At 42.3% G+C, this 13,329-nt stretch overlaps 1 protein-coding gene across 11 annotated transcripts in view; it reads right to left on the bottom strand.

Annotated features, from left to right (window-relative positions):
* Positions 1-13,329, bottom strand: part of BRD8 (bromodomain containing 8) — a 1,923,539-nt gene that overhangs the window by 483,184 nt on the left and 1,427,026 nt on the right. For all 11 annotated transcript variants that reach the window (XM_044069501.1, XM_044069500.1, XM_044069496.1 and 8 more), the window contains one exon: positions 7,595-7,863. In XM_044069501.1, the coding sequence (XP_043925436.1) occupies positions 7,595-7,863 (269 nt within the window). The remainder of the gene's footprint in view (positions 1-7,594; positions 7,864-13,329) is intronic.

Raw genomic sequence — 13,329 nt, 5'->3', positions numbered from 1 at the left:
TACTTTATGATTGTTCGTATGGCTGGCTGGTTTCTGTAAATAATAACTTTTGAAACCTTGTAGACCAATTCGAGCAAAAATTCATACATAGTTCATGCACGAAAATAAAGTTGTTGTCCAACTGTCCAACTGGATAACACTGGGCCAGTGCTTTTGTCACTGTTTCGTTAGATCTAACTTTAGATTGTGAAGATGTTGACTAACATAGTATTTCCAGGATAAGTAACAACTAACAGCAACAACAACTGGAAAAATGCAGCTAGATTAACAGTGGTGGTATCATCTTGTTCAGATAGCATGCAGTTATAGATACAGGAGGGGGGTTGTACTTCATAATAAAGACCAACGCTTTTACCCATATTGAGTCAGATCAGATGTACAGTTTTACATCTGTTGAGACAAGTTAAATAGAAATTTACAAAGTCAAATGCAGATGACTGACTGAAATAATTTGAGCGCCGCACAGAGGGTACTGTGGTCCTGGAAATTATCTGTGTCCAAAAAGGAAGTGGCTTGAGCGTTTAGTAATAAGCATGGTGGTGAATCCTTCATAGGTTAAGAACACTGGTGATGGAGAGTTGTGTACTGAGGCCGGGGGGGTACCACTGCTTCAGGTCTTATTTGCCACTCTTAATTCCTTCTTCTAAAGTCGATCATTATAATTCCCTTGAAGGCATGAAGGTCCCGAAGTCTCTAGCCTGTTGAGGATGTGAAAGCTGAAAATGTCGTGACAGGGGAAATTCAGGCAGTGTTTAGCTACTGCATTAAGGTGTTTTTTTTTTTTTTTTTTTTTTGCTTGATATCAATCAAATGCCTGGCTATGCGTGTTTTCAGTTTATTGATGGTCTTCCCAACATAGAAACAAGGGCATTTTGAGCATTGTGCCTGATATACTACACCTTTTGCTGTGTAATTGCTATCTTCCTTGCTCTTGTACATCTTTTTGGTGTTATAGGTTCATAGGTAGGTACTAGGCTATTGGCCCTAGGGCCCATACAAGCCTAGCCAAAAAATGTACCCTGGCTTTTGCCACCCAAGAAAATTATTTTCCTATGCCCCTGTCGAGCAGAGCCACAGAAGTGATCCCCGGGGTGAATTTCCCATTTCCCATTTAATCATCAAGATTCTTCTTGAAGAGTGCTAACGAGGAGCTCTGTTTGACATAGATAGGTAGTCTGTTCCAGAGTCTGGGAAGTCTCTGGGACAGGAATCTATCCCTCCAGCACGGGCAAAGAAATTCTGTTTTGCCACTCATAAAGAGGCAGCTGAAGCAGTGGGGGGAACCACAGCAGAACGTACCCTTGAGTTTCTCTGTAGATGGGGTATAGTTTGTTTGTTCCACAAAATCCTTAATATTTTTGTTTCTTCTGATTAAAGTTGGGTTTTTTAGGGATCGCTTCACTGACAGAAGGCTTACTGCTCAATATAACCCAATTGTCTTTGATTGTTTTAATGATTTTGCTGCAATCTGTGGAATAGAAGTGTGTCATTGAAACCTCTTTTATTGATAATTTGTGTTTCCTTCTTGCCCAGTTTTTTTCTCTGTCCATGGGGAAGTTTGAATTATTCAGCTTGGTCTCTTTGATGGGGTCCAGTATGTTGCTGATGAACTGGGTGCTGTATCCATATGATAGAAAGTCGTCCTCGAGTTCCGAGTAAATTTCTTGTGAAATTGGTTGACTGCTTCAAGACTCTAGCCATCCTGATCCCTTGGGACTTCACGACATTAAAAAGTAAACAAAGTTGGTAAATGGATGATTTGGTTAAGGGACACTTCTGGAACCAGCTTAGGCAAAAATGACAGAATGAACCTAAGGGCCATGCCTTCTTTGTGGAAAATTACGTGCGATGCTTTGAAGAGCACCATTTGCAACTTCCTATATAAGGTGCTAACTACCAAACATATATTTTGCTCGTTAAAGAAACTTTGCAGAAAGAGAATGCTATCTTGACAGTAGGCAGGGTCAGATCTTCTAGTACAAAACACAGGTCCCATATTGGAGCCACTTGTTTCCTCTGTGACCTCTCATGCAGGATGCCCCTCAGAAATCACTTTACTGTCAGCAAAGTGGTCAAAAGTAAACAAGCACAGATGGCAGAAATATGCATCTTAAATGATGCGTAACAAAGTCCCTTTTCAAAAGAGGCATACGGACAGATAATGGCTTGCAACTGTATGGCTTTACTTGGTCAGATGCCCTTGACTTTACACCAGGTTGAGTAACTGGCCCACTTGGCTAGGTATGATTTCCTAGCAATTAGTTTATTGGCTTCTTTCAGGACCCATTGGACATCTGGAGGAAAAGATTCCCATTGTGAAACAGGTTCTATCTTCCATGTAGCAACGTACAGATATGTCAAGTCAAAATGCTGTGACAGCAGACTGCATGGCAGGGAAGAGGGATGTTGAGGCTTTCTCTGTTCAGTTCTTTGAGAATGTAGAAATGAGACTGCCTCAGTCAGACAAAGGTGATAAGAATCAACCTGGCTCTTCTGAATTACTTTCAACAATGGGGGGAGCATAAAGGAGGTACCTGTTCCATTACATAGAATGCATCTACTGCTAAGATTGCCCTGTGTAGAAACCCTAAGTAGAAAATTTATTTGTGGAGCACTTTCTTGGAGTGGCAACCATCTCTGTTAATGGGCTGTCCACTAGGCTTTTGTTAGTCTGAGGAATATTCTTGGATCCAGCTATCACATACAAAGAATGGGTGCTGACATGCTCAACTGCTCAACTGCTGATAGAATGCAGTGGGTTTACAGCAAGACACTCTTTTTTGTGGCCAGTAGCGAGGCTGTCATTCATTAGTAGCATGCTCAGTTAGGGCAGATACCTTGTTTGCTTATGTACCATACAACTTTGGTGTTGTCTGTGACCAGATTAAAGAATACCAGACATACTACTGCCTTGAATATCTGAAGCACACAAATAATGGCTAACATCATTTTAATGCTTAAGTGTTTATTTAGCATCCTGGGCTGGCTTTTACCTTACAGGTCCACAACATGAACTTCCTGTAAATTAGAGAGATATCAAGGCTCACTCTGCCTAAGAGAAGCAGATACCAATGAAGAATTTCAGTACAGTTTCAGCAAAAGAACCATGAGAACTGAGGATATGTAGAACAGGAGATTTAGGATGGTTCTTGTCATCAAAGAAGGGTCACACTTGTGAGAAAACTTTGGTCAACACTGTCACTTTTTCCTCTGTGACAGACCTTACCCCTGGTGCTGAGAATGTCTCCACAAGAAATACTAGTTTGTGAGGAGGCATACTGCATTTCTGGAGGCTGCAGTACATCCCCAGTCTGCTGAACAGAAATTAATTCTCCAGTTGCTCTTAGGACTTTGCTAGGATCAGACAGTCGTCTAATTTTGTGTACTTTCATCCAGTCTGAAATGTTTAGATAATAGTGTTAAGAATCTGGAATCAGTGGATAAGCCAAAGAGCAAAAAGATTAACTGAATGCTTAAAGCCCATTAGAAACCAAAGAAACACTAGTTTTTCCGGCATTTTTTAAACATTCTTCCTGTTTACAATGATCGTAACGGTCCCTGAAAGAAGGGGAAAAAGAGACTGAAAAGACAGCATTCTGAAATTTCTGACCAACAGAACTTTGGTCAGTGTTAAAAGGTTCAAGACTGGTCTCCAAGGACCATCTTTCATTGGCATTAAAAACAATCAATTATTTTTTTGTGAAGAAGGCTTTTTCTATGCACGCTGACAACAGAATGTCTTTTAAGAATGGTTCTGCTAGCCGAGAAGAAGAAGAAGCACCCATATGAAGGACAAAACTGTAACCTAAGCATATCAGCTCCATTACCTAGTGGTCTGTAGTCAGCTTGAATGTTTTCACATCAAGACCTTGCCTCCTAACTGGTGCAGAAAGGAAAAAAGGAATGAGAAATGCAATCAGAATGAAGACAACCTCAAGTTAGCAGAGGACCATGGACCCTGCGTGCCTTGTGAATTGTGCAACTTGACCCCACTGCCTTGCCAATAGCCTTTTAAAACTCCATTTATTTGTGCAAACTATCAGGTGCAGGACTGCTTACAGTAAAACAGTGACCTTAGCATGGGAAAGGGAAAGAGCTGTTTAATTACTAGTAAATTTTGACCTGTTTTTTTTTTTCTAGTCTCTCAAACACTTCTTGGGATGGAGGTCTAAAAAGTAATTGCTTGTCAAAGAAGCATTCAATAATTGTCCTATGACATTATCAGAAAGAGGCGTATCTTTAGTCATACACTGTGCCTAAGGCCATCTTTCTAACTTGGACTTAAAGGCATTATAGATGCATTTAGCAGTGAGCTCCTTGTTCTTAAAATTGTCCGTGATAATTTTGTTAGATGCTGTTTTAGAGCTGCATCTTTAACATCTTTGCACTTCTTCCACCTGTTTTACAATTTTCACTGGCAGAGGAGATTGTGCATTCTGTAGTTAAATGTTCTAATACCAAGGCTGGTTAAGTGTTAATGGCTTCATAGACAGTTACTATTCATGCAGTGCAGGAGACCACTGAGGAGGTTAGCCCAATGTCCCAAATGCCCCAGAGCACTGTCTAGTTAAGTGACTGGTTCAGAGTTACACAGCAAGCAAAGAGAGGCTGAGCAAACCACACCCTGGACTATAGGAAGCAGATTGTTAACAGCTCATAATCTTAATCCTCTGCTCTAACCAAAAGAGTATAACTTTCTTTCTGAATTTGTCCAGAATATGTCTTCCCTTACAACTTAGCAAGGTATTACTGGCTGTCAGCAGCTTCAAACCTCTGGCTACATCCAAAGAGGTAATGGAAGTGTCTTGACCACTGTTTTTTTTTTTCTACAAGTATTTAAAATTCTTTCTGATCCAGTGGATGTTGTCAGTTTCATAGACATAGGGATAGCTGAGCTCCAATGAGGCCTTAAAAGGATTGTCAAATGCCTCTATTACATTAGGAACGGCCACAGGCTTGGGCTCCTCTACTTCCAGCAGTATCAGGTACTACTTGAGATATGTAAAAAGAGTTTCACTCCCCAGTAGAATGTCCTTGTATCAAATTCAATTCAGTGTTTCCCTAGAGACTACATCGTCATCAAGCGAGGGGCATGAAGAGAGCAACTCACCAGCAAACATATAATAACCACGCAGTTCCAAGTTGCAGGAGAGCTCTGGTGAGGATACTATCATTTTCAATAAGGACAGCCGTCCCTGAAATTCACAGCACCACCATAATACCTTACCAAATCAACCATGTAATCTTCTGTGAGCCACCCATAATCAAAGCTGGAGGCGACAAGGCGTGTCAGGAAGACAGACACAGCAATAATCAGGCCTATTTGGTGTAACTGAGGAGATGCAGGATGTTTTGGGTTATGATTAACTTGCTCATCCTAAACTGTGATTTAGCTTATTATACCATTACAGCTCTAAAACCACTATACATAATCTAGTCCTCTCTTATATCTTACTGGTCTCTCTTCGCTTTCATAACCTGGCTAATATTGCCGTATCTCCACCATTTTTACTCCTTCTATTTTAACTTCAGTCTCCCTTGTCTATTCCACTAAAGTAAATAAACATATACTTGGTTTGTTAGATCTTCTCTGTATATAGTGTTTGTCAGATTTTCTGTGTTTACTCATAAATATGGTTTACTATTGTATTTGCGTTCTTAACAATGTTTAATCCGGGAATAATGTGACCAGAAGATCACAGGCTGAGAACATTGAGGACTATAGCAGTGAACAATGTCAAACAGTGAACCTCTCGACCTATAGAGACACAGAAACAAATGTTAATGTGGGTCCAGAAGAGGAGCAAGTCTGGCTGTTCACTTCTATGGTCTTTGATATTCTTGGCCTGAGATTTCCTGGTCTCGTCATTCCCGCATTACTACTGTTATGATTGCATATACAATACTAAACCATAAATATAAACCATTGTTAACTGTAAGCTGTACACTGTCTTGTTACATTATGATGCAATCAAGGCTTAGCCAATAATTTGTCACTGATCAGTGTTCTATCCTGGTAAGCAAGTTTAAATAAAATAAATAAATGTTCCAAAAATGAGAAATTTCTTCAGGAGGGATCAAGAGTTCGGGCAAAAATAAGGTAGGTAAATCTGTTCAGCAGGACCCAAGAGTTAAAGCACAAATAAGACAGGTAAAGCCAGATGTAGGAGAGAGGCTTTTAGCTGTGCATGCAGCTAGCTTCCAACTGCAGGCACCTGGGAATCAGGGTCCAGCTGTGATGCAACATCAAAATCCTGAGAGGCCTGGGAAATTAAAGACACCTGTACCTTGCTGTCATCCTCTGAAGTAGCATCAAAAGCCTAAGATGTAGCAACAGAACTGTCGGGTGACAGAAGGTATTTCTACAGGACTGATGTCCTCGGACCCTAAAAGGAATGACAGGGTCATAAAGATTCCAAAGGACTCTGCATTCAGAAATTTTCACAGCCCTTTTTTGAGTACTTTCTTTTGATCACCTGGAGTTTCTGGATGCAAACATATGACATGCCTCCTCTTCTGATTCAGAGGTGGAGGCTTGTTGACAAACTAAAAGATTTTAGAAATCCAGGAAAATTAAGTATGTACACATGTGGCATAAAACAGCTTTCTTGTTAAAGATCACATAAATTAATACAAACTGTGTGAAGGTCTACGGCAAAGAAAACACTGAAACTAATACTCTTTTAAAGTCTGTCAGCCAATAGTACACTTGCTTGTGACCTTCAAAGACCTCCAAAATACAGAAATGATCAAGAGACAACACAATGCAATATAATGTTATGTAGTAAAGAAAGGGTAGTTATCATCAAGCTCTGGCGTCACCATGAATGGTACCCACTGGACATGCTTGGAAATTATCTCCCCATTACATTTTTGTCTTGTGTTCACAGAAGAAGGGGGCCACCCAGTGGTGGGATATGTGAAAACTTGAATGTCATGCCAGATGGTCAGATGGCTGCCTGGTATTGTAATCTTAATATGGGATGAATCAAGATTGGAGTACACATCCTTAAGACAAACATCTCCCTCTCTGGGCCATGTTGAACCCCTTTGGTGTAAACAAAACTATACTTAAATGTTTGTGCTTACATACTAGTACTGCCAGTCTCTGTGAGTGTTGATCTGTGCAGGTGACGACAGATGCTGTTCTGTGCTGTCTTGTCTATGCACTGATCCTGTGCACCACCTAGTCAATCTTTCATGTCCATTAAAAACTCATATCAGTATCTGACAGTGGTCTGCACCCTCCCACCCCCATGTGTCCTCAATTCAGGTGAAAAAAACTACTGTGTCACAGTTTAACAAAAGACTGTGTTCTCATAAATAAACAAAACTGATACATACAGATGCACAGATTTTTTTCCTCCTAATTATTTAGTTGAAAATTTCAGTGTACTTTATTAACATCATTACGTGGTTCTGAGGTGTTAACTGAGGTGATTTATCTTCACAACCAGCAAAGAAAAGAACATGTACATCAAGCTCACCTTCCTAGGTGAGCAGCGAAACTTACAGAAATCACAACAATTCACAGCTCACGTTTCTAATTAGAAGTCATACATGTTGAACAATTCCTTATACATTAGATACTTACAATTGCGAAGAGGCAGGGCTACTGGGAATGGAGTCTCCCAGCATGTGTGATGGCACAGGCACATTATGGACACTGTAACCATCCTCACTTTCACTGGCTGCAGGTTCATTCTCAGTCTCTGACATGGAAAGCTCGCCTGGATCCTCCTCTTTATGTTCTTCATGTTCATCGTGGTCATCATGTTCATCATGCTCGTCATGCTCATCGTAGCTAGCTGCCTCACTGGCAGCATCTTCCTCTTCATCCCTCTCCCCATCACCATGAGGATCCTAAGAAAGAAAATAATAATGTAAAATACACAACATACATGACAAACGTAACAGCAACAACATGGTGCTACTGGTCAACTTCTAAACAAAAGCATTAATATCACATGAAAATATAACACTTCAACCAGTCATAGCAGAGATAGTGAGAAGGAAGCTACAAATGAAAACCATTCCCTGGAAAGCCAGGTCTGTACAGTAATATATGGCATCCAGATATTACAATATTCTCTTCCTCTAAAATCCTCCTAGATTGTGTATTGATTTCCTTTCTTCAAAAGAGGCATCATCTTTGACTCCAGACAGCAGAAGAGACCTACATGCTACTTGGCAAGAAAAGCTGTACGAGTCAAGTGAATAGGCAAAAATGAGCACTTGCATGGCAAGTTAGTGCAACATCAGCATTCACCACAAAACAACTGCTGACCATTTGTACACGGATAAATGTGTTCTCCAGGGACTGAGTAATTTGCAAAAGCTAAATATACTATTTGGGTGTGAATTTATGTAATAGCTGATCACTGTTTACATTATGTCCTCAATAGAGCTGTTCAAGATCTGTGCACTAGCTGGTGCCTTGCGAGGAAGGAGGTAGTCTATAAAGAGTTCTTGCAAGTGTATGCATTGTATCAATGTAAAATAAACCTCAGAGTATTTATTTTATTACAGGTGTGCTTTCCTGCCACTGAGCCAAGTACAGCCTTTTACTAATTCTTATTTTTAATACCTTTGTATCTCCGCTTCCTCCAGCCATCAGCCCTCCTCACGGAGTGAATGCAGATTGAAGGAAACCACCATCCAGGAAGCTATCAGTGTTTGCTGCTTACATTCTAAGTCCCTGCACTGAGGTGGCTGCTAAGAGTGATGCTTTGCACTACGGCCTGCAATGCCTTCATTCATTGGGGACATGCACATACCTGTATATACCTGCAGAGTGGGGCTGCTTATCACAGAATAGCAGAGCTAAGTAAGCTTCTCCATTCCATATTCTGTATGCTTCTACTTCACCATAAGAATCGGTATGCCAAATGAGTGGAGCATCTGCCTACCAGCAATGGGAAAAGCCCACACTAGCCACTCACTTCCACTCTCCCTGGATAGCTCCTCTAGTGCCTTGGCTACTACTCAAACTGAGGTAATCTAGGTCACAGTCAGTGCTTCATCCCCCTACACCATAGAATATACAACCTTCTCTTAGTGGATTGATAGAAACCACAAAATCTTAGAAGTAGGAGGCAGACCCTTGACAGAATTATTCTACAGTATATGGGATTGGGACTCAGGGAGGCTACATTTGTATAAATAAAGCTACACTGTCTGGAGTGCCTGCAAGACACAAACTTGACAAACCGAAGGAGCAAAAGATCTGGGAGTACACAGTAAGCACTGCAGTCAAATTTATGAGCAGGGAACATCTCACCTTGGGTATTTTTATCATTTTTTTTCTTCGACAAGATTACAGTCTGCTGGGAGATACAACAAAGAGTAACCCTTTCCTTTCATGTTAACTTTTTAAAGACACTGGTGACAAAGAGATTAGTTAGGGAGCCTAAACAGATGATATATCTTGAGTTCTTGCTTGGTCTCTACTTCCTAGCAGATGCAAGTTTAAATTGAAATGAATAAAGTGGAGAAATAGAAAACATGGTATAATCCTCAAACATGTAAATAATAGAGCTCAGTAATAGAGAAGTTAAGGAAAATATGCTAAAATGCTGGAATCTGACTCACCCGAGATACAAGGGGCTGCAAGGCTTGCTAGGGAATCAGCAAGTAGGAATATCCCTTCTGGAATCCAAGGTGGATCAGAATCTACTGTTTAGGCATGAGGATGGTATTAAACAAATGAACACTGAAATAGCCAGAGTGAAAAAGGCTAAGGATAAAGAAAAATTAGAAATGGAATCATAACGCTGTCCAGCATTAATACAAATATTGGCAGCTAGGATCTGTGCATTTTTTTCCAGAATAAGCTTTTACTGCCAGCTTATGTCCCCACCTCCATGGACTGGGCAACTGACAGAATCCATATGGTGGGCAAGAAACATCAGAATTCACAAAAAAAACAAGGTAATTTGCAAACTCCACTTCTTTGCAGCCAAAGACTGGCTATTAAACCATTCTTCTTGCTGCAAGGGATCAGAAATGAAGGCATGGAGGTTTGAATATTCCTTGACTTTTATCTCTTTCACAGTCACGAAACCTTTACAGACATCAGATCAGAGTTAAAGAAACAGGCATTGATATCAGGCAGTGAACGGGCAGAAGTGGCAAGTTCAGTTGTGGCAGAAAGTAGTCTGGGTGGAAGATTTGAACCATGCAGAGGGAATCCTAAGTAATTCTTCATAGCATAATGCAGGGTGAAGTTTAAATCAGATAAAGAAAACAAGGCAGTGATGGCTCCTAATCCCAAGGACATGAAATGGTAATTCTTCAGGAGATGCTGAAACACTGAAAGTACAGCTGGTGTACACTTATCATAAATGTAGATGTTTGAGTGTATTCACTGTTGCAGTCATCACATCTGCCAGGGGTAGCCCTTGGCCGGCCCGAATACCAGAGGCTTATTATTTCTGCATCGGTTGCTGTCGCTCCAGGACTGTCAGGTCGTCAGTAGTATAAAGTAAGGCAGACGACACCATTACATCAGTTTTTTTTACCCTAACCTGTCAGGAGCCCCCAAGTAGGAGCCTGGTTCTGGTGGAAGAACCCCATCAGTAGAATGTAAATACCAATATGTCCCCTGTAAGGAAAGAGAAGAAAAAAGAGGGATGGAGGGAGGGAAACCAGGACTGCAACAGTGAATACACTTGAACATCTACATTTATGGTAAGTGTACACAACTGTACTATGTTCTTTGTGTTTCACTGTTGCAGTCATCACATTTGGGTTGATTCTCAAAGCTGAGGAAATAAGTGGAGGCAGTCAAGAAAAGTAGGTGCTTGCTAGGATGCCCTGCAAGACTGCAGAGGCAAACCCTGTCCTTGACTTGGAGAAGAGAGGCAGGTGGTAATGTTTGGTAAAAGTGTGAACAGATGTCCAGGTGGCAGCCTCCAGGATGTCCCTGGTGGAGACTCCTCTGAGGAAAGCTGCAGAGGTGGAGGCTGCTCTGGTGGAGTGAGTCCTGACCCCCTGGGGGGAGGCTTTCTGTGTTGTTTGTAGCAGAAATGGATGCAGTGTGCTATCCATTTGGAAATGGTTTGTTTGGAAATGGCTTTGCCTTCTGCCCCTGTAGCAAAGCTATACAGCAATTGTTCAGACTTTCTGAAGGCTTTAGCTCTGTCTGGACAGAACATGAGCTGTCTGTACAAATCTAGAGAGTGCAGGATCCTTTCACCCTTGTTCTGGGGATTAGGAAAAATGGTGGGCAAATGAATGGATTGGCTGAGAGCCACACTGGACACCACCTTGGGTATGAAGGATGGGTTAGTCCTGAGGGATACCCTGTCAGCATGGAAGATGATGAAGGGTTCCACAGCCATGAGTGCTTGCAACTCGGAGACTCTTCCTGCTGAAGTGATGGCCAGAAGGAAAGCTGTCTTCCAGGAGAGAAATTTTAGCTATGCAGAAGAAGATGATTCAAAGGAGGTCAGGGTGAGCTTTTCCAACACAAAGTTAAGGTCCCAAGCTGGGATTGGTGCTCTTCTGGGTGGCCTCAAGTTGCTAGCCCCTCTTAGGAACTGTTTGATGAAGGGGTGTGAGAAAAGGGGCTGCTCAGTGGGAAAAAGAGCAGAGATAACAGACGCATGAATTTTAATAGAGGAAAAAGAGAGGCCACTGTGTAGTAGGTCAGCTAAGTAATCCAGGATGAGAGGGAGGGAGGGCTGTGCCGTATTGGCTTCCTTAGCCTGAATCCAGGTGCAGAACCTTTTCCATTTGTCAGCATAAGACTTTTTAGTGCTAGGGCATCTGGCCTCACATATAACATCTAGAAGCTTTTTACTGAGGTTGGCAGACTGATCGGGGGTTAGGGAATAAGCCAAGCTGCTAAACTGAGTGTCTGCACTTGGTGATGCATGAATTCCCCTTCCTTCTGGGTCAGGAGGTTTGGAATCTGAGGAAAATGCCATGGTGGTAGTGGGGACAGGCTGCACAGTAAGGGGTACCAGTGCTGGTGAGGCCAGTATGGAGCTATAAGAATTGTCCTTGGTTTTTCCTCCTTTATTTTGAGCAGTACCCTGGGACGAGAAGTAGTGGAGGAAAGGGATAGAGCGATAGATTGACCCAGGGGAAGGACAGGGCATCCACTTTCCAAGCCATGCAGTGATGCTCCTTGGTGCATAATTTGCTGAGCTGATGGTTGGTGTGGGAGCCAAAGAGGTCGACCTTTGGGGTGCCCCATTTCTGAGTTATTAGGGTGAAGGTCCTTCTGTTGAGCTGCCACTTGTGTGGGTACAGAAGATTTCTGCTTAATTGGTCTGCCAGAGAGTTGAGAGAACCTGGAAGGAATTGTGCTAACAGGTGCAGTTGCATGGCAAAGGCTATGTGCCAAAGGGTCATGGCCAGCCTGTATACAGAGTAGGAGTGAGTCCTTCCCTGCTTGTTTGTATACCACTTTACAGTGGTGTTGTCTGTTTTGATCAGGAGAGCCTCTGGGGAGAGAAGGGGCTTGAAAACTATCAAGGTGTGCTGGACAGTCATCATCTCTTTCTGGATGATGTGCAGTGGGATTTGCTGTGGGCTCCACTGGCCCTGTATGCAGCTGCCGTCTAGGTGTGCACCCCAGGCATAGTCTGATGCATCTGTGGTCAGGGTCTGGGCGGCGGGAGGTGGTGAGAAAGGTAGTCCCTTCTTGTGGGAGCATGCTGTTGCCCATCAAAGAAAATCTTTTCTGAGGCAAGGAATTATAGGTATAAGAGACTCCAGGTATTGAGAGTGTTGACACCAAAGGCTTTTTAGGTACCACTGAAGTTTCCTCATATGCAGTCTGGCATATGGAATGAGTAGTATGCAAGATGCCATGAACCCCAGAGCTTGCAGGATCTTCCTTGCAGATACCTGGGGTTTGGTGGCTAGTTGAGGTTAGTAGGGACTTTACAAAGGCCAGGTGCTTGAGCAGTTTTTCCTGGCTGTCCGCCTGAATTAGACAGTCATCTAAGTATGGGTAAATCTGGATATTCCTTTGTCTGCAAAAGGCAATGGCTGGGGCAAAACTTTTTTTGACAACTCTGGGAGCAGTAGATAAGCCAAAAGGAAGCGTAGAGAAAGTACAGTTGTGTACCTACCATAAATTTAGATGTTCGAGTGTATTCACTGTTGCAGTCATTACTCTTGAGTTATCTGCTGTCTGGGGGGGGGGGGGTCTGGGCTGGGCTGGCTTAGTGGGAGTAGAAAAGGACCAGTGCTTGGTGGGACAATGCCTGCTGAACCTGGGTGGCTGGGCCTGTAAGAAATCCTTAACTGTCTGCATAGATTTTGCTTTTTCTTCCATCTTTTTTAAGACCTCTTCTGCCTTAGTGCCAAATAAGT

This window comes from Protopterus annectens, chromosome 4.part0, assembly GCF_019279795.1.
Source record: "Protopterus annectens isolate FY-2018-M chromosome 4.part0, PAN1.0, whole genome shotgun sequence".
Lineage (NCBI taxonomy): Eukaryota > Metazoa > Chordata > Ceratodontiformes > Protopteridae > Protopterus > Protopterus annectens.
Note: the sequence above shows the minus strand (reverse complement) of the source record. Positions and strands in the feature narration are given on the sequence as shown.